Source organism: Suncus etruscus, chromosome 10, assembly GCF_024139225.1.
Source record: "Suncus etruscus isolate mSunEtr1 chromosome 10, mSunEtr1.pri.cur, whole genome shotgun sequence".
Lineage (NCBI taxonomy): Eukaryota > Metazoa > Chordata > Mammalia > Eulipotyphla > Soricidae > Suncus > Suncus etruscus.
In genome coordinates, this window is record NC_064857.1 from 75,713,895 (window position 1) to 75,736,325 (window position 22,431).

Here is a 22,431-nt window from a genome sequence, read left to right on the forward strand (position 1 = left end):
CTGGTTGTGGCGCACACGTACTTCATAATGGAAGTATATAAGTTAGGCCTTTGGTGCCAGATGTGCTCACACATCATTCTAGTTTGGTGTCCAGTGGGACACACCCCTCTTTGTGTTTTTTACACAGCCCTGGCATTGAAATCATGGCGTGGCTGCAGGCCCAGGCTCAGCTTGTGTCTAGGGGATTTGTACTGGTGATCAGCACTTCCAAGGCAGATGCTCCGATTCCTCCAGCCCCTGTCCATGCTTGGGCTTTGAAAGAATTACTTCAGAAGTTCTTTCTGCCTGTTTTCAGCATTGAAGTTTTGTAGTACCGAACGAAAAAAAATTAGTAGCATTTCACAAATCTGTAGAAGAAAGTTGGTAAGATTTGAAGCTTATCTGCAGTTCATGTTGGAATTTGTGGTGAGTGACTAGTGGGATTATCTGTAGGGCCCTCTTCTGCATGCTCCCAGGGTTTCCAGGATAGTAGGGGATGCTAAAAGCATTTACAGGGACGTTTCAATTTCTTAAAAGCATGAACATTTTTTTTTCCAATTACCATGTAAAGTAATAGTTTGGAATAGAAGGAAACACATGCAGAAGAGATTTATATAGAAGTTGAGGGTTTATTTGTGGTCTTTTGTACAGTTGATGTTCTCTTTTTTTTCCAGTCCGAGTGGTAAGAAGTTCAGAAGCAAACCGCAGTTGGCCAGGTACCTGGGAAACACTGTTGACCTTAGCAGTTTTGACTTCAGAACTGGAAAGATGATGCCTAGTAAACTACAGAAGAACAAACAGAGACTGCGGAACGATACTCTCAATCAAAATAAGGTCAGCTAATTTATGGATAGCACTTCTGAGCCTTTTCAGTACTTTCCTTATACTCTGATTCTGTCACTGTCATTTTGGTTGTCTGATTATCCCCAGGTTCTTTTTGGACTCCTTGCAGAGTGTTTTGATCGGTACATATAATTAACATTTTGGAAATGGGCAGAACTTAACATAGACTTTAAATCGTGCACAGTTGAAAAAAAAGTCACTATCTTTCTAGACCAGTAGGTCTCACACTTTTGGACCCCTGGCACTATTTACAAAAGGTTTGTGTGCATGTGCGTGTGCATTTCAGCGGGGATAGAACCATGGGTCTCGCACCTTCAAGGCAAATGCTCTCACCCTCTACATCCTCAGCCCCTAAAAGATACATTTATTGATGCTAGTACTCTCCTCCCCTTTTTATGTTAAAGTAGTTTTCTTTTACACAAAAAAGAGGTGAAATTTTAATGTGGCAAATATTCTTCCCTATTGATAGTGAAGGTTAAGATTTGAATGGCCAGTTTTTATTTGGACTTTTGATATTGCTGAGGAGAATGACTTTTATGATTGAATCTCATCCCTGTTTACTGATTGGAGAATTTTCTGCTGGCTCTTATTTTTAATTGATCTACTTATTTGATAGTGCCACTGTACAGGAACTGTGCCTCACAGACGATAATATTCAAATTGTTAGAATAATTTAATTATATTAAAGCTTTTGATATCTGGGCTGGAGAGAGAGTGCATAGTGGATAGGGCACTTGCCTTGCCGTGTGACTGATTCAGGTTTGATCCCTGGCCCCCATATGGTCTTCTGAATTCCACCTGAAGGAATGCCTGAACACACAACCCAGAGGAGTAAGCCCTGAGCATTGCTAGGTGTGTCCCCTTTAAAAAAAAAAATCTAAAACAAGCAAACACAAAAAAACATAAGGCTCCCAATATCTTCACCAAGAAAAGTTTTTATTTTTTACCTGAAGGGCAACTAATTTTTTTCTATCCATATTTTTCTTAATTTTTCTTCCTCTATGTTTCGGTTATTTGTGTACATGTGTGGTACCCACATTGATGCACTGATTGAAAATGCTGGAAGGGGAACAGCAAGGACTTTTCTATTGTGGACTCTGACCGATTTCACCTGCTTGCCTTTTGGAGTGGAGTACCTTGTTCATTTTAGGAACCACAAGTTTGCATAGCAGTGTAGGACAGCTGGTTTGATGTACTGGCTTTGCCACTATTCATTCATGCTGTTGTCTTAACCTCTGTGGACTCAGATTTCCCATTTGTCAAATTAAGGCATGAAAATATTTCCTGTAGTATGACTCTGAGGGATTATTAAGGATTTACATGAATCTTGTGAAGTGTTTGACCACGTTAATTTCTTTTCTTTCCCTTTTGGACCTCCCTAAACACCAACCTATCTTGGTGAACAGTGTTGCCTGGTAGCCAGTCAGACCAAAACTGTCTTTCTCCCCTGCATTTTTTTTGCAATGCTCAGTGGTCCTCAGGGCTTACATGTGATTGTGCTCAGGGATTACTTCTCGTGGGGCTCTTGGGGAGACCATACTTGCTATTCCTTTGACCACACTTCCTCCTGTTTATTTTTTCTAAAGGCTACAGGGTCTCAGGTCTACTAATAAAGGTCTCAGAATTTACCTTATCAGTTTAATTAAAGTAGTTTAATTCTTAAAAATTGGTGTGTAGGACAGATGCATTATCATATATTGCATTGATAGTCTTGCATTGGTTTCCTTGCTACTTTGGCAGTTATTGTTGAGGTCAGAGTGGGAAGGGAAGGCTAAAGTTGTCTCGGTTCTTAACTAGGAGCCTACTTTGGGTGTTGAGTGGTAGGAACACTGGTGAAAGGAGTAGACACTGGTGCTGGGATTAGTGTTAAATATGATAGTCCTAAAATTTGGTGATCAATAACTTAAATCACAGTTCTTTAGTAAATTTATTTGCAAGTAAGAGTGGGAGGATAGAGGGAGCTTGTCTTAGCAAAATTAGGGTCATAGTGTTATAGAGACAATAAAAGTGGTGAGGTTTCACTTAAGAAAATTACTAAATTACTATCTAGTTAATTTTTAGGTTTTCAGTATTTAGAGGGGAAATTAAAGATTTGCTTATCGGAAACTTACCGCTGAGTTGCCTTTAAAAGGGGCTCAAATATCTGTAAAAACTGAAAGCAGTGCTCTTAAAAAAGCCTGCCATTACCAGGAATCGCAGTTGAACTATGCATAAGTATGCTATGCAGACACTCTCCCAAAGCTAGTTACTACCCATTAAAAACCTACAACTGATTCATCTCTTTAGTTCGTGTGCACCCTCTGCTCTAGCTGCGCTGGACTCTGCGTGTCATCCTGCATCATGGCTTGTGCTTTGAGGCTCTGCTTGCTCATGTGCTGTTTGCTGTGCTTGGAATGCGCTCCCCCCTTCCCCTCCATCTGGTGAGCTCCTACCATCCAACGCCCAGCTCCATTGCCTCCATCTCTGAAGCATGCCCTGCATTCTCCATCCAGTTCAGCCGGCTCTTCTGTACAGCCTCCCTCCTGCTTCACTGTTGCATTAGTGAAGCTTGTCTGCTTCAGCTAGACTGAGCTCCGTGAGGGCAGGGACTGAGTCTTAGTATTTGTGGTCCAGACCTACAAGGTAGGTACATAATAAATGTTTGCTTATCTTTGTTTTATTTAATGTCCACCCAATTCCAGAAGTCTGTGGTGACTATAAATGTTTGTTGAATAAATACATATGCCACATATCATTTTGAAAGTCTTTATGTTAGAATTTGGGGGGGCATGGCCTTGCTTTTTGCACCATTTGATATTAATTAGTCAGGAAATGGAGGTTTGATTTCAAAAATAAGCTCTTTTGGAGTAAGAGCAACTTTATGAAGTAAAAAAACATTTTTGGCCAATTAATATTGGCAGTTAGAGGGATTGGCAAGCAGCTAAGTCAAGTTGGTTTTGCAGAATGTTTATAATGGTGAGTCATCTGTCTCCCTCTCACAGATCCTGAAGCTGAGATTCCCTAACGAGAAGTATTATCCCAGTGGGGATCTAGCAGTCACAGGCCCCTGACTCTGGAGAAAATACCCGTTTGTCAGACACATTAATGTGCTTACGGCTTTCATGTGTGTGTAGGGAAATTGCCAGTGTGTTCATGAGTGATTTTTATTTTTCCTCAAATTATTTGAGAAAAAAATATTTGCCTTCATAATACCCAGAAGGATATATTGGGGTATAGTGTTAGGAGTTCTTAGAAGAGAATTCTATATCCCTTTCTGAATTAAAACCAAGAGCATTTGGAGAGTAGTAAGTCAGCATATCTTAGCCATTGGTTAGCTTCTTAAATTGTGGGTCATGGCCTCATATGGGATTGCGTAACAATTGGGGGAATCATGAAAAATTTGGCAGCAGTAAAAGGTTTCTGGACAGATAGTGACCAAAAAATCAAAATCAAATGTGTGGTGAGGCCAAAGTATTTCTAGCAGCATTTGCTTGTGTTTCATTTTTTTGGGTGAAAAGGCATTGCAAGTTGAAAAAAATTAAGCCCTTATCTAGTAGAAGACTGCTCTCTTCAAGAAGGAAATCAGTGATTCATTAGACACTGGAATCTTGAAGTTTTTTCCTATTTAGTGAATTTAAAATCACTGGGTTGGGGCTGGTGAAAGTACAGCAGATAAGGCACTTGCCTGTATACAGCCAGTTTGGGTTTGGTCCTCAGCATCACATATGGTTCCTCAAGGTCCACCAGGAGTGACCCCTGAGTGCAGAGCTAGGAGTAACTCCTGAGGACAGCTGAGTGTGACCCATAAAACAAAATATAATTAGGGAACTTTTCCAGGGAAACTAAAACATAATAATCATTTTGAAAAGATATTTTTAAAAATTGCATTCAGGTTAGATAGAATAAGGGGAGTGAGACTACCAGGTTGCTACAAATACCTAGTAGTAACAATCGACAGTGAGTTATAATCAGTTACTAGCATAGCATGCCACTTAGCCTAGTAGGTCAGGCATTTGGCAGCTCTATGGAGACCATGGACTCTTTACTATCTCCGTATGTGGAAACTGTGAGGGGAAGATCTTTTGTTCTGATCGTTATGTTGAACCTGGCAGAATGAGAACTTGAGTAATGTAAGAAATGTTTGCTTCGTGGAAAAAAAATTAGTAAAATTTGAAAAGGTTAAATTATAGTTTACAATTATTGATTATAAATTGTGGTTTTAAACATATGCCATGTTAAAGCTTTACTTGGAGGGATACTATCTTAAGATATGGTTGGGAAGTTCTCTTTTAAAGATCTTTGCAAAGATCTTTATTACCCTATTATTTTAGGGTGGATGTGCTCAGGGGAATTAACTTTTGACTAACATTTCCTGCTGTTTTTATAGTACTTATTCATGTCCTTCTCAAACTTAGTCTTATTGTCTTACCTTGAATGTTCCATTCTGAGTTATATCTTAATGACTTTCTTGCTACTGCCATAAGTATTTCTAGCCAATTTATTCATTTCTCCTGTTAATAAAGAAGAGTTGAAACACTCACTAGATTAATGAAAATAAACCAAAAGATTTGTTAAAAACAACTAGAGAAGACTTGAAGTTCCCAACATTGGGTTGATACTTAAACAGCTTTCTGAGAACTTACTCAGTAGCATATTATCCATTAGCAAATTCTTTAATGATGGAAACATTTTAGTTACCAGCGAGAAGTGCTCTCCAGTCCTTGCTCTGTGGCTAGTGTGACTGAAGTTTCAGTTGTAGATAAAATAAATTGGAGTAGCCACATATTTCTAGTCATTCCCGTCTCAGATTGCGCATTTTTAGAGCTTTGTCCATCAACATGTAAATATGACAAATCTTCACTTGGAGAGCTAAATATTATGCAAGCTTGGATTTTTTTTAAGGTTTGGTGAAATTCTGTAGGATGGATAAGAATTTAGTGCCACTTGCTTCCTCAGTACATGGACTCACGCTAGAATGACAGAGGGATGAGTGCATGGCCCCTGCACAAGGAGGGCTTGCATATTTGTGAAGCATTCTCTTTTCAATGTGTGGTGTATAAAGGTGTCCATTTATAATACCATATGCATTTGAAACAAAATGTTACATAAGCTAGTTTGACCTAATTATGATTTGTTTTAAAAGATTAAAAAATTGGGTCCAGAGCCATAGTTCAGAGTACTTTGGCTCCAGCTGATCTGGGTTCGATCCCCATTTGTTCCTTAAAGCTCACCAAGAGTGATCACTGAGCACAGAGCCAGATGTCAATGCGGAGCACTGCTGGTGTGGTCTTAAACTAAATTATGACCTAATAAAAGATGGAAAAATTAACAATACAATGCCAAAAGAAATTTTCCATGTGTAGGTAAAAAGTGGTTAGGAAAACATGCAGTGTCTCAGAATGTAACGTGCTTAGGGAACTTATATATCTAGAAATTGCTAGAAATTTTTTGGATTGTTTTAGAGATAAAACTATTGGACTGAATTATGTTTCAAAAATTAAAAAAGTTATTTTAATGGTTACTGAAGTTTATAGGAAAAGAACATTCTTTCAGATTAGCATGGAAAAAAGGATTCATCAGTGTCCTGGAGCAGAGGGAAGGGAGATAGACTGCACAGAATAGTCTCCAGTAGCAGTGAAAGGGAGGATGCATGTATCCTGTACCCAAGGAAATGTAGTTAGGCATCAGTGCAGAGGTAGGGCAAAGTGTAAGGTAGTTGTGTGCACTTTCTGCTTCCAGACCAGCCAGACTGCTTCATACTAAGAGACCTTCTCCATAAATCATCATTTACAAAAATAGTCTAGGCAGTTAGTATTATAGAGTTCACTAACACTCCTCATACACAAAATCACTCTTATCATTTTGTTTTGCATCTCCCTGAGAAGTAGTGATGAGAATTTTTTTTTCTGTCTGTGGAATGTCTTTGTTTTCTTCAGTGAAGTGCCTGTCCAACTCTTCTCCCCGTGTCTTGATGGGATATATATATTTTGGGCCATACCCATTTGATGCTCAGGGTTTACTCCTGGCTATGTGCTCAGAAATTGCTCCTGGCTTGGGCGGGACAATATAGGACGCCGGATATTGAACCGCAGTTCATCCCAGGCTAGTGCTTGCAAAGTAGATGCCTTACCTCTAGTGCCACCTCTCTGGCCCATTGATGGGATTTTTTTTCTGTCATTGTTGGGTTTTGTGAGTTTCTTTTGTGTATCTTGTGTATTAATCTCTCTTGTCAGGTGTTTGTTGTGTGACTCATTTTTTTTTTCATTCAATTGGATGTCTCTTAATTATAATGGTTTCTCATGCTGTTCAGAAGTTTTTTGCTTGATTTTAACCCTCTTTCTTTTTTCTGCTTTGCTTTGGAGACAGTTCCCCCGGAAACATCATAGAAGTCATTGTCATGGAGCTTTATGTCTAGATTGAGTATATATATGATGATCTCAGGCCTGACATCCGCACCTACATTACATTCAAAGTAATCTCAGTTAACTTTTGTGCATGCTGTAGGGCTGTAGGATACTGATCCAATTCAATCTTTTGCATGTGTTCCTTTGTCATAAATTATCATATATAGGGCCAGAGAGATAGCATGGAGGTTAGGCGTTTGCCTTTCATGCAGGAGGTCATCGGTTCGAATCCCGGTGTCCCATATGGTCCCCCGTGCCTGCCAGGAGCAATTTCTGAGCCTGGAGCCAGGAATAACCCCTGAGCACTGCCGGGTGTGACCCAAAAACCACACACACACAAAAAAATCATGTATAGGTGGATTTAATTCTTACTTTCAGTTCTGTTCCATTATCTGTTTTTATTTTGATTCTCTTAACATACTACTTTGATTACTAGATTTGTGGTCAGATTTGAAATTGGAGAGTGCAGTTCCTCCATTCTTTTTTCTCAGGATTGCTTTGACTTTTGGGGAGGGAAGGGATTTCATGTAGATCCATAAAATTTTAGCAAGTTCTATTTTCTTGAAGAGTGCCATTTAAAAAATTTAAAAATTTTACCGTGATTACAAAGTTATTCATTGTTGAGTTTTAGACATACATGTTCCAGCATCAGTGTCACTACCAGGGTCAACCTCCCTGTACCAGTGTTCCCAGGATTCATCTCCCTCCCAGTCTGCCATCTTGCCAGGCACCTTTTGAAGTTTGTTTGGGTTAACTGATTCAGTGTCATTCACTTAGAGGTTTGTATATCTAGCTCTGTTCTTCCTTAACATCACCAGTGTACTGAATCCCTTTGCTTTCATTATTTCACATCTGTGTTTATTTCCCTCCACTTTTTCTCTTCTCATCTTGCTCTGGGACCAAGAATATTCCAGGCAATCCTCCCCTTTAAATCATTGTATTCCCTCATGCAGTTACTCTAAATACCACGTAATTTAAGTGAAAACCTGTATTTATCCTACTTTATTTAACATGAATTAAGTTTGTTTGCTTTTTTTTGGCCACACCTGGTGACACTGAGGGGTTACTTTTGACTATGCACTCAGAAATTGCTCCTGGCTTGGGGGACCATATAGAGTGCTAAGGTATCAAATCGCAGTCTGTCCTAGGCTAGCATGCGCAAGGCATCGGATGCCTTACTGCTTATGCCACCGCTTTGGTTCCGTGATTATGTTTTTTAGCTCTTGACAACATGGGTGTATTTATAATTTAGTTAAGTTCTGTAACATTAATGTGATATGTATTTTACAAATCGCACCTGTGATGAGCCCTTAGCACCTCCAGGTATGGGCCCCGAAACAAAACATCTGGACTGAGAGTGTTCATTGATAGAGCACTTGCCATGCATGTGTGAGGTCATGTGTTTGAGATCCAGCACTGCAAAAGAAAAAATAATGATCACGTAGATTTGATATATTTGGGAATAACATTATATATTCTATGTTAGGAGTGAGCGTTGGGCCCCTATGCTTGTATGCTTGGTGGGAGCTTCTCCTAACCGATACCCAGGGGAACAAATGGGGGTTGGTTGCATGCATGACAAGTTGGCTTCCTTCCTGGACTATTTGCTTCATAGCCTGTTTAAAAGGACTCATTTGTTTAAATCTACCATTTATTTTCTGTGTATTGGTTTATGGTAGAATGCTGTAGTGATTCACAATATAGCCTTGAATTCTGTATGACTGTGCCCATGGCATTCAACTAATACCCAACCAAACCAAGAATGTTGCTTATTTTAATTATCCTCCACAAAACAAATTATAGCAGAGGTCTGATATATTTGGGTAGTAGCAGTGCAATTTGATGAGAAACTCCAGTTATCAGAGAAGATGGTGAGGGTCATTGTGGGTATTGGATAGAAAATGATTGCAGTATAGACTTGAAAAAGGTGTAAATAGGGAGAGTAGTTTGGGCTGTATAGTTCAAAAGAGTAATGAGGACTTCCGGTTGTACCAGAGCAGGAGATAATGGTAAAGTGTTAAATTAGTTCTTAGTGCTCAATGAAAGAAGGGAGAAGAAAATGATTGAAAACTGGTTTGACTAATTTGGGATTTGATGGATATGAACAAAATTTAGATAGAAGAGGTTTGTGTGGTGGTGGTGGGGGGTTGGGGGGTTGGGGGGGTAGAACATATTTGTAGGTGCTGTGAGCTTACTCCTGGCTCTGTGCTCAGGGATCACTCCTGTGGAGTCGGCAGACCATATGGAATGCTGGGGATTGAACCTGGGTTAGCTGTATGTAAGGCAAGTACCTCACCCACTATATTATTGCTCTGGCCCAAGAGTTTTAATGTCTGTCTTTTTTTTTTTTTTTTTTTTTAGTGTAAGCCTTTATTCCTTTTATTTACAGTAACCTTTTTTTTTTAAGCAATTCTAAAAGTTTGTTATGAGTTCCTGAGACTCCTTGACATACTCTAGAAACTTCTATAATAGTGGTTGTTAAAGCTAATTTTGGAAACAGGCAAGTAAGGGGAAAACACAAGGAAAGGAACTTCTTGGAGTGTAGCAGGAGAATCAAGAATGAATGTAGCTTAAGATTCTTTATTAGGAAAGAGAATCTTGATAAATGCCATGAGAGATGAACATTAGCAACGCCTGGATTTACAAAATTAAAAAGGATTTTGGTTACCATTAGACAACCAACTTTGAGAACCAGAAATCATTTAGAATCCCAGAAAGTTTCTGGTAAATAGGAGATTAGAAGCAAAAACATTTTTTGCTTAGAAGCAAAAGTTCAGAAGCCTGAACTCTTAAATGTAAGATATTTTTTAATTATTTAAGTTGCTAATTTATACATACCGAAATGGGGTTTCCATGAAAAATGTTTTCAGTCTAAGGCTTGCCACTTGCCCAGAAGAATTTCTTTTTTTTTTTCTTTTTTTTTTTTTTTTGGTTTTTGGGCCACACCCGGCATTGCTCAGGGGTTATTCCTGGCTGTCTGCTCAGAAATAGCTCCTGGCAGGCACGGGGGACCATGTGGGACACCGGGACTCGAACCAACCACCTTTGGTCCTGGATCGGCTGCTTGCAAGGCAAACGCCGCTGTGCTATCTCTCCGGGCCCCAGAAGAATTTCTTAATAGTCATTTATTTTCGTGTGTCCATTCAGAAGCATAACTGTAATTTTTTTCTTTCTTTAAGGTTTAAGAGGCCAGGTTAGAAGGAATCAAGGAGAATTAGGAGCGTATCTCACTTGAAAGTTCATGCTTGATGAGAACCTCCAGAAATCTTTGAGTCCTGTGCAACATTTTCTGTGAAGTGGATAGTCTACAAATTTTCAAGGGGAAATGTATCTGAAAAAAATTTAATGCTCTTTCAGAAGGACAAGAGAAAACTTTGCTAGAAATGAGGATTTATTTAATTTCTATGGTTCAAGGTCTCTGGAACTGATTTTTTTTCCTCTTGGAGGAGTATTGTACTGCTTGGCCTAATGTGCTTGCACAGTTATGTTCACCACTACTGAAGGACCCTGCTTGGGAGTATTCTCTGACTAGCTCATGGTGGAGTATGCAGTCAGAATTGAGAGTATGCAGTAAGAATTGCCTCTTTTGTTAACACTTTTTTTTGTTTGTTTTTCGGGCCACACCCATTTGATGCTCAGGGGTTATTCCTGGCTATGCACTCAGAAATTGCCCCTGGCTTGGGGGGACCATATGGGACGCCGGGGGATGGAACCGTGGTCCTTTTCTTGGTGGTCCTTTTCTTGGCTAGCGCTTGCAAGGCAGACACCTTGCAGGCCCCATGTTAACACATTTTATTTTATTTTTATGCCTTTTGTTTTTGTTTTCGGGTCACACCCGGCAGCGCTTCTGGGGGTTACTCCTGGCTTGATGCTCATAAATTGCTCCTGGCAGGCTCAGGGGACCATCTGGGATGCCAGGATTCAAACCACTGTCCATCTGCATGCAAGGCAAATGCCCTACCTCCATGATCTCTCTTCGGTCCCCTTTATGCCTTTTTCTTAAGCCTTCCTAGAATCCTTTCAAACTGAAAACAGATTTCTACCCTTCCTCCTAACATTCCTGACTTGTAGAGGAAGTAACATCTTTCCTAAAGATGCTAATGCTCTTTTGGTAAGTGAAATTAGGTGATAAATGGCTTCTTTTGATCTTCCTCTATGTGTTTGGAAATAGAGAATGGGAAGAGCAGGTCACAGACCATAAATCTAGCATTTCTAGAGTTTGAGTCCTATAGGGATTAGTCAGCTCCTTTCCAGTGAGCTACACGGGAGCACAAGTTTCCATTATTTTGAAAGGATATGGACAAACAAGAGCAGCAAGTCACTGTTGTAGTAGCCCAGTGAAGAGTGGTGGCCTAGACACGGGTCTGAGTGAAGTGGACAGATGCTAGATCTTTTGGTTTTTCTTTTGTGTTCAGGTCTTACTCCTGGCTCTGCGTTCAGGAATCACTCCAGGTGGGCTTGGGAGGACATATGAGGTGCCAGAGATTGAACCCTAGTTGCTAGGGTCAGATGTCTTACCTGTTGTACTATAGCACCAACCCCAATTCATTCTGAAAACTGAATTTTCAGAGAGGAACTGCAGGTGAATTGGGTGCGGAAGCCAACCGAGAAAACCCAAACACGAACCCTTAATTTTGTAGTAGGTGGGTTAAGTTGCCAGACTGAGGTTGTTTTAGGAGAAGGATTTTTGTATGGAAGCAAATTTAATTTTGAGAGAGCTCAAGGATCTAGAGGTCATGCTTTAGATGCAACAGGAACCCTGACTTTGGTCCCCAAGTACCACATTTGGTCCCTGCAAGCCCTGCCACATAAAACTGCTGAGCACCCTTGGTGTGGTCCCAAAATGAAAAAAAAAAGTACAAATTTAGTTTTGAGTATGTAAAGTTGGAGGTAACAAATATCTGTGTTTTTGGAATTTGCAGTTTTATTTCTTACTCCTGAGGTGTCGTGGTGTAGAGCAGAACTAATGTTTCAGGCAAATAGCTCTATTGCACCGTCCTTGTGTTAAGTGTTCATCCCTCGACCACTGTCCCCAGGTCCCTTCTCTTCCTTCTTCACCCTCTCTTGGCTGTGTCAGTTGTGTAGACAGAAAGCCTGGTTTTAGATGCCAGATTTATGTTGACACTTCAGCCTTGGTTCCATTTTACAAGCTCTTAAGAACTAAAGAGCTTTGTAGACTCTGGGTCAGCGAGAAAATTAAGCTTTGTGTACAGAAAACCACTTGAATGCTTTTACACAGTTCTGAGATCATGACCACCCAGCCATTGCCAACCTCGTGACAATGCGACAATGAGTCCCATATGGTAGGTGACCTTAGTTGAGCAGAGCTGCTTTTGGCAGCTAATGGAAAGTCATTTACGTCTTTTGCCCTAAGTTCCTTAACATCCTTCTACTAAACAATTGACATTCTTTCAAACCACACTCTTTAGAACTTGTTACTGAGGAGAATTTAAACCCTTCATCTCTACAAATAATTGTAAAGAGAAATTCTTTTAAATTCTTTTCTTTTCTTTTTTTTTTTTTTTTTTTGTTTTTGGGTCACACCCGTCGGTGCTCAGGGGTTACTCCTGGCTGTCTGCTCAGAAATAGCTCCTGGCAGGCACGGGGGTCCATATGGGACACCGGGATTCGAACTAACCACCTTTGGTCCTGGATCGGCTGCTTGCAAGGCAAACTCTGCTGTGCTATCTCTTCGGGACCTAAATTATTTTCATATTTGTTTTTTTCTCTTTTTTTCTCACTACTTTGATGACCAGGCCTTATTGGCACAATGTATGGCCATGGTGCTTGTACTTTTAGTTGTCTTTGTGGGAGCTGCACATCAGATTGTGCTCTTGGACCCCTGGAGTTGACGGTGCTTGCCCGTGCCTGGCTGCAGTGCGACCAGAAATCTATGGTGGTTGGGGTTGGTGGGAGTAGGGTTAAGCAGAAGTATGCTCTACTACACAATCTGTTGGCATGTGAGATTGATCAAATTTACCCCAAAAAATGCAGGATTGCATTTGCTGGTTTAGGCTTCCCATATTCTAGGATTGCAATTCGCTGAATGCTCTTAAGTCATTTTTTAACAGCTCAGTATAACACCCACTCTTTTTTTTTCCAGGAAGTATCAGCTTTATTCATGCCCTATCCACCACATGTGTGGTCAATCTTAACCATTTATGCATGCTATCCTTAGCTTGCCCTGCATCTTAGCTTTTCCAGCCATGTCTCCTCCTGTTCTCTCTCCATTTTGCCCAAATTCACACCCACTCATTTTTAATGTGACCCTCTTGGTCTTTAAAAAGAAATCATTCCCTCACATAAGGATATTCTAGTAAGTGGATTTTTCACTACAAAATTTAAAACCCAGATAAAATTTTCCTTAGCTTTTGCTAAAGTCTGTGGAGATATCGTAGTTTTTGTGACTATTACCAAAACCACTGAATTGTAAATCTCTCAAGTGGTAGATTTTATGGTGTGTGAATTAGATCTAAAGAAAAATAAATAAGCCCTGAACGATTCTAAAGCATTGCGCATGTTGGCTTTTGATGTTTCTGTAAAGATACGCAATAGTTGCTTTAGTACATATTTTGGAAAAATGACAAAAGTACTTTTTTGAGGATCTTTGAAATTGGTGTCCATTCCCCCTTGAGTGAACTCAGGATATAGTTTTCCTTCTGGAAATGCTCAATAGGTCAAGTTTCTAAATTTCATTAGTATGTTCAGTGTCAGGTTAATACTAATCATAGAGCTGCTGTTTATTCAGAATTTATGTGTCAAGATGGTACAAAGTTTAACCCAGTTTACTCATCATATTCTATTCCCACTATGCCTAGATGTATGTTTTATGGCAAAAAAATGTATGGTTTTTCATTCTCTTCCCAGCCAAGTACTCATAGGCTGGTTGTAGACACCAGGATTTGTTCAGACTGAATGGAAGCTGCTGCACCTAGATAGATTAGTTTAGTTTGGTCTTTGTTAAGAAGCTTAAGAATAGTCATTCTATTATCCTCATTGTTACTCCAGAGGAGATAATTGACCTTCCACAAAGACAGCCTTTTCTTTTCAGATTTGGCCTGGGCTTCTCTTGCAGTTAAATGTTATATGCAAAGCCACAAAATTGAAATGATGCTTGAGTGATACTTGGAAACAGCAGTTTCATTTTAACATCGTGAGTGGGTAGAGTGACATTATTTTACACCGAAAGAAATATAGTTCAATTTATCATAATCAAATCAAGCACAGATTTTGCTTGCATTTTAGAAATGAGTCCTTGAGACTATTTATTATTAGAATATGTAAAATTATGAACTGTCATGTAATGTTTATTCCCAAGCAAGGCTGAAAAGAGTGGTTTTATGTGTGTGTGTGTGTGTGTGTGTGTGTGTGTGTGTGTAAAATATGAATCCATGGTGTTCACACTATGCCAAGTGAAGACTTTATATGAGACGAGTGTGTTCAAAGGAAATGTTCTGGAATCTTTGAACTTGCACATGTGCCCTTTAGTTGATCTGAGAATGAACCTGAATGGCCCAATTCCCCATTTGTGCCCTCCTTTATCAACCACAAGGAGCACACTTCTCGTAGATCTCCAATATTATAATGATATACATCGTTTGATCTCCAATAGTTTGGGACCAAACCCAGCAGTACTCCCGAGCCTCCTGCACAGAGTCTGCGCTCACCCTGTGCAGTGCTCTTTGTTCTAGATGTAATTTATTTATTTTTTTTGGCCACATCCGGTGACGCTCAGGGGTTACTCCTGGCTATGCACTCAGAAATTGCTCCTGGCAGGCACAGGGGCCCATATGGAATGCGGGTGTGTGTGTGGGGGGGGGTGGGGGAATCAAATTGAGTTCAGTCCTGGGTCAGCTGTGTGCAAGGCAAACACCCTACTGCTGTGCCATCACTCTGGCCCCATGTTCTAAGATATAATTTTAAGTATCAGAGATGATGCTGATAAAATGAGAGACTTGTTAACTATAAAATATCTAGTAGAAGTCATTGCAGCCAAATTTAGTGATGTTGATTATTAAGCTATTGATTGCTCACTGTGGTGTTTTGACACAACTTAAAAGTTGGAACAATTGCACAATAAAGTTCTTTTTACTCAGTTTATTTTTTCTTTTTGGGCCACACTCACTATTGCTTGGGGCTTACTTCTGGCTCTTTGCTCAGGGATTACTCCTGGTGGGGCTGTCGGACAATTTGGGGTACTAAGGATAGAACCTGAGTTGACTGCATGCATGCATGTATGTACTATCTTTCCAGTCCCACTGTTCATTCATATATGTGAGTAAGGTTTCTTGATGGTAAATCTGTAAAAAATGAACAGTTGGAATAGGATGGATATTTAATTTTGTTCCAATCTTGCATTCAAAGCCATGAAAGGATTTCTAGTGGCCAGTAGATCTCCTGGGCATTTCACAGGGGCCTTGGGCCACTCCTGGGATTCACATCCAGCTGCCTGGACTAGATAGTTCAGTACTTGTTGGTCTTGGTAGCAGTGAGGTGCTGTTCTGGCACAGTAAGGCTCTGTCCTTTAGGGCTGCCCTGGTGTACCTTGGGACCTCTCTAAGCAATTTCATGGAAATTCATGACGTTCTTGAAATACTCAGTGGGCATGAGAGCTCACAGTGCACGAAGGAATCTCTGTTCCGTCTCAGCACTGCACAGAGCAACCCCTGGACATCCCTAAGAAACTTGGAAATTAATCCGGCAAACTCCTATTCTAAGAACTGCAAGTTTCCAATCCTTGATAAATCTCAGTATAAAGACCGGTCCTTAAATAAAAACAATGTTGGGCCCGGAGAGATAGCATAGCGGCGTTTGCCTTGCAAGCAGCCGATCCAGGACCAAAGGTGGTTGGTTTGAATCCCAGTGTCCCATATGGTCCCCCGTGCTTGCCAGGAGCTATTTCTGAGCAGACAGCCAGGAGTAACCCCTGAGCATCGCCGGGTGTGACCCAAAACCCAAAAAAACCAAAAAAAAACCAAAAAAAAAAATGTTGTTTTCATGTATATATTTTATATAAATATATATTTATATAACATATAAAATACACATATTTATATAAAAATAAATATATAACTTACATTATAATGTATTTCATACAATAAATATTTACAAAATGTAACATATAAGTACAAATACAATTTATAGAAAATATAATGCATTGCATAGAGTATATATACATATATATTTTAATATATATTATAACATATATTTTATATATATTAAATATATGTATATATATTGTGTTTCTATTACACTGAAGGGATTTCTCTTAGGTACTAGTAGGAAAGTAAACAAAAAAAATTATTTTGTCTAAAATTTTACTTGATCTCTTTGTGCAATTTCAGGGCACGGGTAGCCCCTAAGCATGCTTGGTGGCCCAAACACCAAAAATTTAAAAAATATCTCCCTCATTTTTTCTTAGATTGAAAAGAAAGGGTTCAAAGAATATTTGATTGTGGTCCTCTTTAAAAAGTATCCTTTAGAGCTCCTAAATTTATGGTGAGTGGTAATTAATAAAAAGAAAATCAGAGTGGAGAGATAGTGCAGTGGGTAAGGGGCTTGCCTTGTATTCATCTGACCCTGGTTTGATCCCTGGTATCCATATGGTCCCCTAAGTACCACCAGGAATAATAGCTGAGCATCTTGGTGCATAGTCCCCCTAGCAAACAAATAGCACCCCCAATGAAAGAAACCAAAACCAGACACTGATGCACAACTGGTATGAATTAACAGTGATTCATTGGCAGTCCTCAAGGAACAACTGTAATAAAATTTATTGTTTTGTGAGTTTATGGAAAAACCAGTTAGTCCAGCTTTTCAGATTGCTAAACTTAATGTGATACTGTTTTAGAACAAAATTAACTAGTGAAAAATTATTTGTCTTAACAGCTTTCCAGGTCAGTTAAAGGGGGGGGGGCAGAATGAGGGGCAGAATGAGTTATAGTGATCCTGGCACTTGCCTTGCATAAGGCCCAGCCCAGTTTGATTCCCAGATGAGGGATCCTGTTTAGTCCCCCAAGTTTCTCCAGAAGTGGGTGTCCTGAGCGTAGCTGGGTGTGGTACACAAAATAAAAAATCTCCAAGAAACAAACAAAAAACTAAGGTCAAGTTAAGAGTAATAGCATGCTCTTGAGTAATCTCTTATTTTGTGCCAGTGACTCATTAATAATGTAAGTTAATGGTAGATTTGAATATTTTATGCATTTTCTAGTTTTATTCATTGTAAGTAAGTTTAATGAAAATGTAAGTTTTTTTTTTTATTTAAACACCTTGATTACATACATGATTGTGTTTGGGTTTCAGTCATGTAAAGAACACCACCCATCACCAGTGCAACATTCCCATCACCTATGTCCCAAATCTCCCTCCTCCCCACCCAACCCCTGCCTGTACTCTAGACAGGCTTTCTATTTCACTCATGCATTCTCATTATTAGGATAGTTCAAAACGTAGTTATTTCTCTAACTAAACTCATTACTCTTTGTGGTGAGCTTCATGAGGTGAGCTGTTACTTCCAGCTCTTTTCCTTTCGTGTCTGAAAGTTGTTATTGCAAGAATGTGAAAATGTAAGTTTAATGAAAAAAATTTCATCTTTCCTTTGTAGTTTTCTGTTTCATGCTTCCCTTCATGCTTTGTGGATTCCACATTCAGAGTTTAGAACAGTTTTAGATTAGTTCCTGCTGCTTCCAGTCATCTACTGTAACACTGAGAATTTTATAGACATAATTGTGTTTGCTTATAAAAGCAGTTGCAATATATTAGATGTCTGTTGATGCATTCTTTGTTCTAATACCAGCAGGGCATGCTGTTCTTTCTTGAAGGACAAAAATATTTGAAACCAAACAGGGCAGTATGCAGTGATTCAGATGGATTTTTAACTGATTCTTAACAGGAAGAGTTTATTATGGTATTTTTATGTGTTAAGCTTCTTCAGAATTGAATATTGACTATCTTCTAGGTGGGTGGCTTCATTTAGGGCTAAGAATGCTCTAAACATGAATCAGGCATGTGTGAACTTGTATATCACATTTTCTAGAAGAAGCCTTCCTAAGAGGTGATTTTGTTGTGTCAACCAAATTTGTACACATCTAAGTAAAAAAGTTTGAAAAGTTCTGAGGCAGGAGTCATTGCACAGTTGGTAGAGCATATATATGCCTTGCAGGTGGCTGACCTGAGTTCAGTCCCTGACTTCCCAGGTAGTCCCCTGAGCACTCTAAGGAATGACCCCTGAGTGCAGAACCAGGAGTAACCCCGAGTAACCAGAGTAACTGCTAGGTGCAGTCCCAAAACAAAACAAAACATAATATTTGAAAGTCCATGAAGATCAGGAAACCAAGTACCTGAGAAACAGTACTGGTGGGTGAACATAGCTCTTGAAGGTAGGAGATAGTGTAGTGAGAGGAGCAGCACATTCAAAAATGAGGGGATGCTCAGCATTGTGTTTCATCACCTGCCCATGAATTCCTGTCTTTGGGCCCTTACTCCCTAACTCTTCCCTTTCTCTTTCTAATTCATGACACCCATCATACACTTAAAAAACTTGTTTAAAATAGTCGCTGTAGCATTTTATCCTTCTTGCTAATTAGGACCTAAACTATAATTTGGCTTTCCATTTAGACATAGGGCATTCAACAGGGAAGATGGCATGATGAGACTGAACTGTGGGGCCAAGAGAGGTGCAAGAACTTTGTTCTCATGGGGCTGGAGTGGTGGTGCAAGCGGTAAGACATCTGCCTTGCCTGCGCTAGCCTAGGACCTAAACCTAGACCTAGACCTAGACCTCCTAGACCTAGACCTCCGTTCTATCCTCCAGCGTCCCATATTGTCCCCATGCCAGGAGCAATTTCTGAGCATAAAGCCAGGAGTAACCCCCAAGCATCACCAGGTGTGGCCAAAAAAGGAAAAAAAAAAGAACTTTGTTCTCAGAGCAGATTCAATGGACACAGATAAAACTTGCAGGCAAATCACATAACCACACCAAAAACAAAAACAAATGAACGAGACCAAAAAACCAAAAAGGCAATAAAAACAAAATCAGAAAGATGATTTTAAATAGGAACTTTTCAGGAAAACCATCATTTTGATTCTTTTAAAAAGTTAAATGGCGGGGCCGGGCGGTGGCGCTGGAGGTAAGGTGCCTGCCTTGCCTGCGCTAGCCTAGGACGAACCGAGGTTCCATCCCCCGGCGTCCCATATGGTCCCCCAAGAAGCCAAGAGCAACTTCTGAGCGCATAGCCAGGAGTAACCCCTGAGCGTCACAGGGTGTGGCCCAAAAACCAAAAAAAAAAAAAAAAAGTTAAATGGCACTAAGTAACACACCCCAAAACAAAAATAGGAAAAGCAAAAGTTGGTGACATTAGATATTTGGGGTGGAATCAGGTCTAACTAAATCTCATAAGTTCCATGCTGAGCATCCCGGCAGCCCCCTCCTTGCTTTGATCATTTTGCAAATGTTTGAAGCCCAGAGAATTATTTGTTAGAATTAATTTTGCAGCAAGGTAAAATTTTTCCTATGTTGATAAATGCATATCAATTTATTATTAGCTATGAAGGGTAGTATTTGTAACAATCACTGTAGGTATATAATTGTCACAAACAAGAACTTCAGTATGTTTACTATTGCTGTTACTTGAAACAACAACTTCCCTACAGCACAAATAAAAATAGTAAAATCATTTTTATAGATCATTCATTCAGCAGATATTTACTGAGTTCCTATTGTAGGTGAAAACCATTTCTCATGTTAAATAGATGACTAATTTGTATATGAATGTAGTGAAGAAAATAGGAGTAAGTCCTATAAGAAGTAATTTACTTTTTTTAAAAATACTCTTATTTTTCTACTTGGTTTTGTTAATCATAGCAGGAGATGAAAATTATTCTTTGAATTGCTTTTTTTTCAGCTGATGTAATAAAGGCCAAAGTATTAATATTTCTCAAAATAGCCCAAATGTTATGTTGAACTTTTTCTTTTTTGTGACGCTGGGGATTGAACCCAGGGTCTCACATGCAAAGTCATGCACTGGACCACTGAGCTACATCCCTGGCCTTACTCTTGAACTTCTTACTGGAATGATGTTTGATACTGTAGAACACAGGCTGTATTTATGTAATGTTTAGGATGACATTAATAAAATAATCTGTTATAACAACAAAAGAAATGAGGGGAACTGTGATTTATTCTGTTAATGATAGTCCTATGAAGACATCCTTTCACTGGGCTGACTGCTTCCCTCCAGAATCACAATGACCCCTCCATCCAAATCCTGTTCTGTGGAACCCTCTAATATCTTTTCCAGGATCAGGACACACATTGATCAAACTGGGCTTTGTTCCCTCTCCTCTCCTATCCTTGTGCCCTCTCTCTCCCAGGAACTTAATGGCAGCAATTCTATACCTCATTTACATTTTATTTATAGGTTGATTAAGTAGGTAGGTATGTTGCTAGGCTATCTGCAGCTTTACTTTTTAAGTCTCTTCAAGACAAATGGAATATAATAGTAAGGCATACCTTTATATGGTTCTACATTGAGTGAATTTATATAATTTGAGCTTCCATCGCTTAATTTTTATGTAAAATGGAGGGTTGCTTTTGTGGTTTATTTAGACCTGGGCCTCCCTCTAGCTGATTGTTGTTTATTATTATTATTTTTAGGGGGAGCCACACCCAGTAGTGTTCAGGGGTTACTCTTGGCTCTGTGCTCAAGGGTCATTCCTGACGGTGCTTAGGAAACTTTATGGGAGGCCCGGAATCGAACCTGGGTCAGCTGCATGCTAAGCATGCTATATTCTGGCCCACTTGTTTATATTTTAATGTTTTCCAAGTATGTCTTTCTTTTCCTGTTCAAAATATTGAAACAGTTGCTGTTTGATGGTGATTTTTAGATATTCTTATTTGTATACCCAATCCTTAAACATAGGTGTTGATTTAGAGTTAGGGATATGACTCAGTGGTGACTCTTTGCTTGCACGTGTGTAAGGCCTTGGATTGTACTCTCAGCATTGATGAGAGATTTTGTGGTTTGTTCAGAACCTGGTGTTGTAAAAAAAATGTGGGACTCCTGAGCAAAGAAAACATGAACTCAAACATTTGTTGGTTTAAAAATTGTTATTTTCATTACTTCTCTAATAAAATTAGGCATTCTGTATTGAGATTTTCTTTATATTTGAAACAGAGAAAACTTTTTATATATAAGGAGCTCATAATGTATTTTTATAGAGTATTTAACATACTTTAGACGTTGATAGGTTTGGAATAATCTGATTTAAAGTAAGGGATGCTTTGCCACTTGGGACTGGATGATAGGCTAGGGAAGGGAAAGCAATTACAGTGGAGGGAAGTGATCAGTCAGGAAGTGGGGGAGATGCTGAAAGGTGGCAAAGTGTTACATAGGAAGCCCTGCCAGCAACAGTAGTGGAAATTGCAGTGTAGAAGCTACATTAACAACGACACCACCAACAACAAACAAAATGCCTCTCTTAGAAGCAGATTGGTGAGTGGGATACAAGTGGGTGGGGCATTGGTTTGAAGGAATTAGTGTTGAAATATTGTATGCCTGAAACCCAATCATGAGTAACTTTGTAATTTCATGGGAACTAAATTAAAACAATAAAGGGATGCTTAATTAATAATTACATATGAATTACTAAAAAAATCCAATTATATTTACAGGGTAAACCAGACTTGAATACAACCTTGCCAATTAGACAAACAGCATCAATTTTCAAACAACCAGTAACCAAAGTCACAAATCATCCTAATAATAAAGTGAAATCGGACCCCCAACGAATGAATGAACAGCCACGTCAGGTAAGGACCTGATTGGTTCTCCAATCTTATTTTTTAGAAAGTTCTGGTATTTCTGCCAGATAGTTCAAATACACTCTGGTTATATGGAATATATTTGGAATAAAAATTGTCTTCTGTTTTAGGAAAGTTGTCTTATATTCTTATGAATGGTGGAGAATAACTTAATAATATAACATTTAGGAAAAATGTTTTAAGAAAAATAGATTTAATTATAAATGATTTTAAACTAATGCGGGTGTCATTTTTATCCTTTGTGTGATAGTATATATCAAAATTGGTTCTGCTAATAGTGTTTTAGAGATTATTTTCTATCACTAGTATTTCTTATGGGGATGAATCTTACAGTTTATGTTGCTTGGTTTAATTATTTTCTGTTATTTAGGAATTACTTTTTGTTTTGAATTCTTATTACATGAA

The 22,431-nt window shown here is 39.1% G+C and overlaps 1 protein-coding gene across 1 annotated transcript in view; it reads left to right on the top strand.

The window, feature by feature from the left end:
- MBD2 (methyl-CpG binding domain protein 2) overlaps positions 1–22,431 on the top strand; it is an 86,296-nt gene that overhangs the window by 22,186 nt on the left and 41,679 nt on the right. The window contains exons 2-3 of the mRNA XM_049782155.1: positions 654–813; positions 21,877–22,014. Of these exons, the coding sequence (XP_049638112.1) occupies positions 654–813; positions 21,877–22,014 (298 nt within the window). The remainder of the gene's footprint in view (positions 1–653; positions 814–21,876; positions 22,015–22,431) is intronic.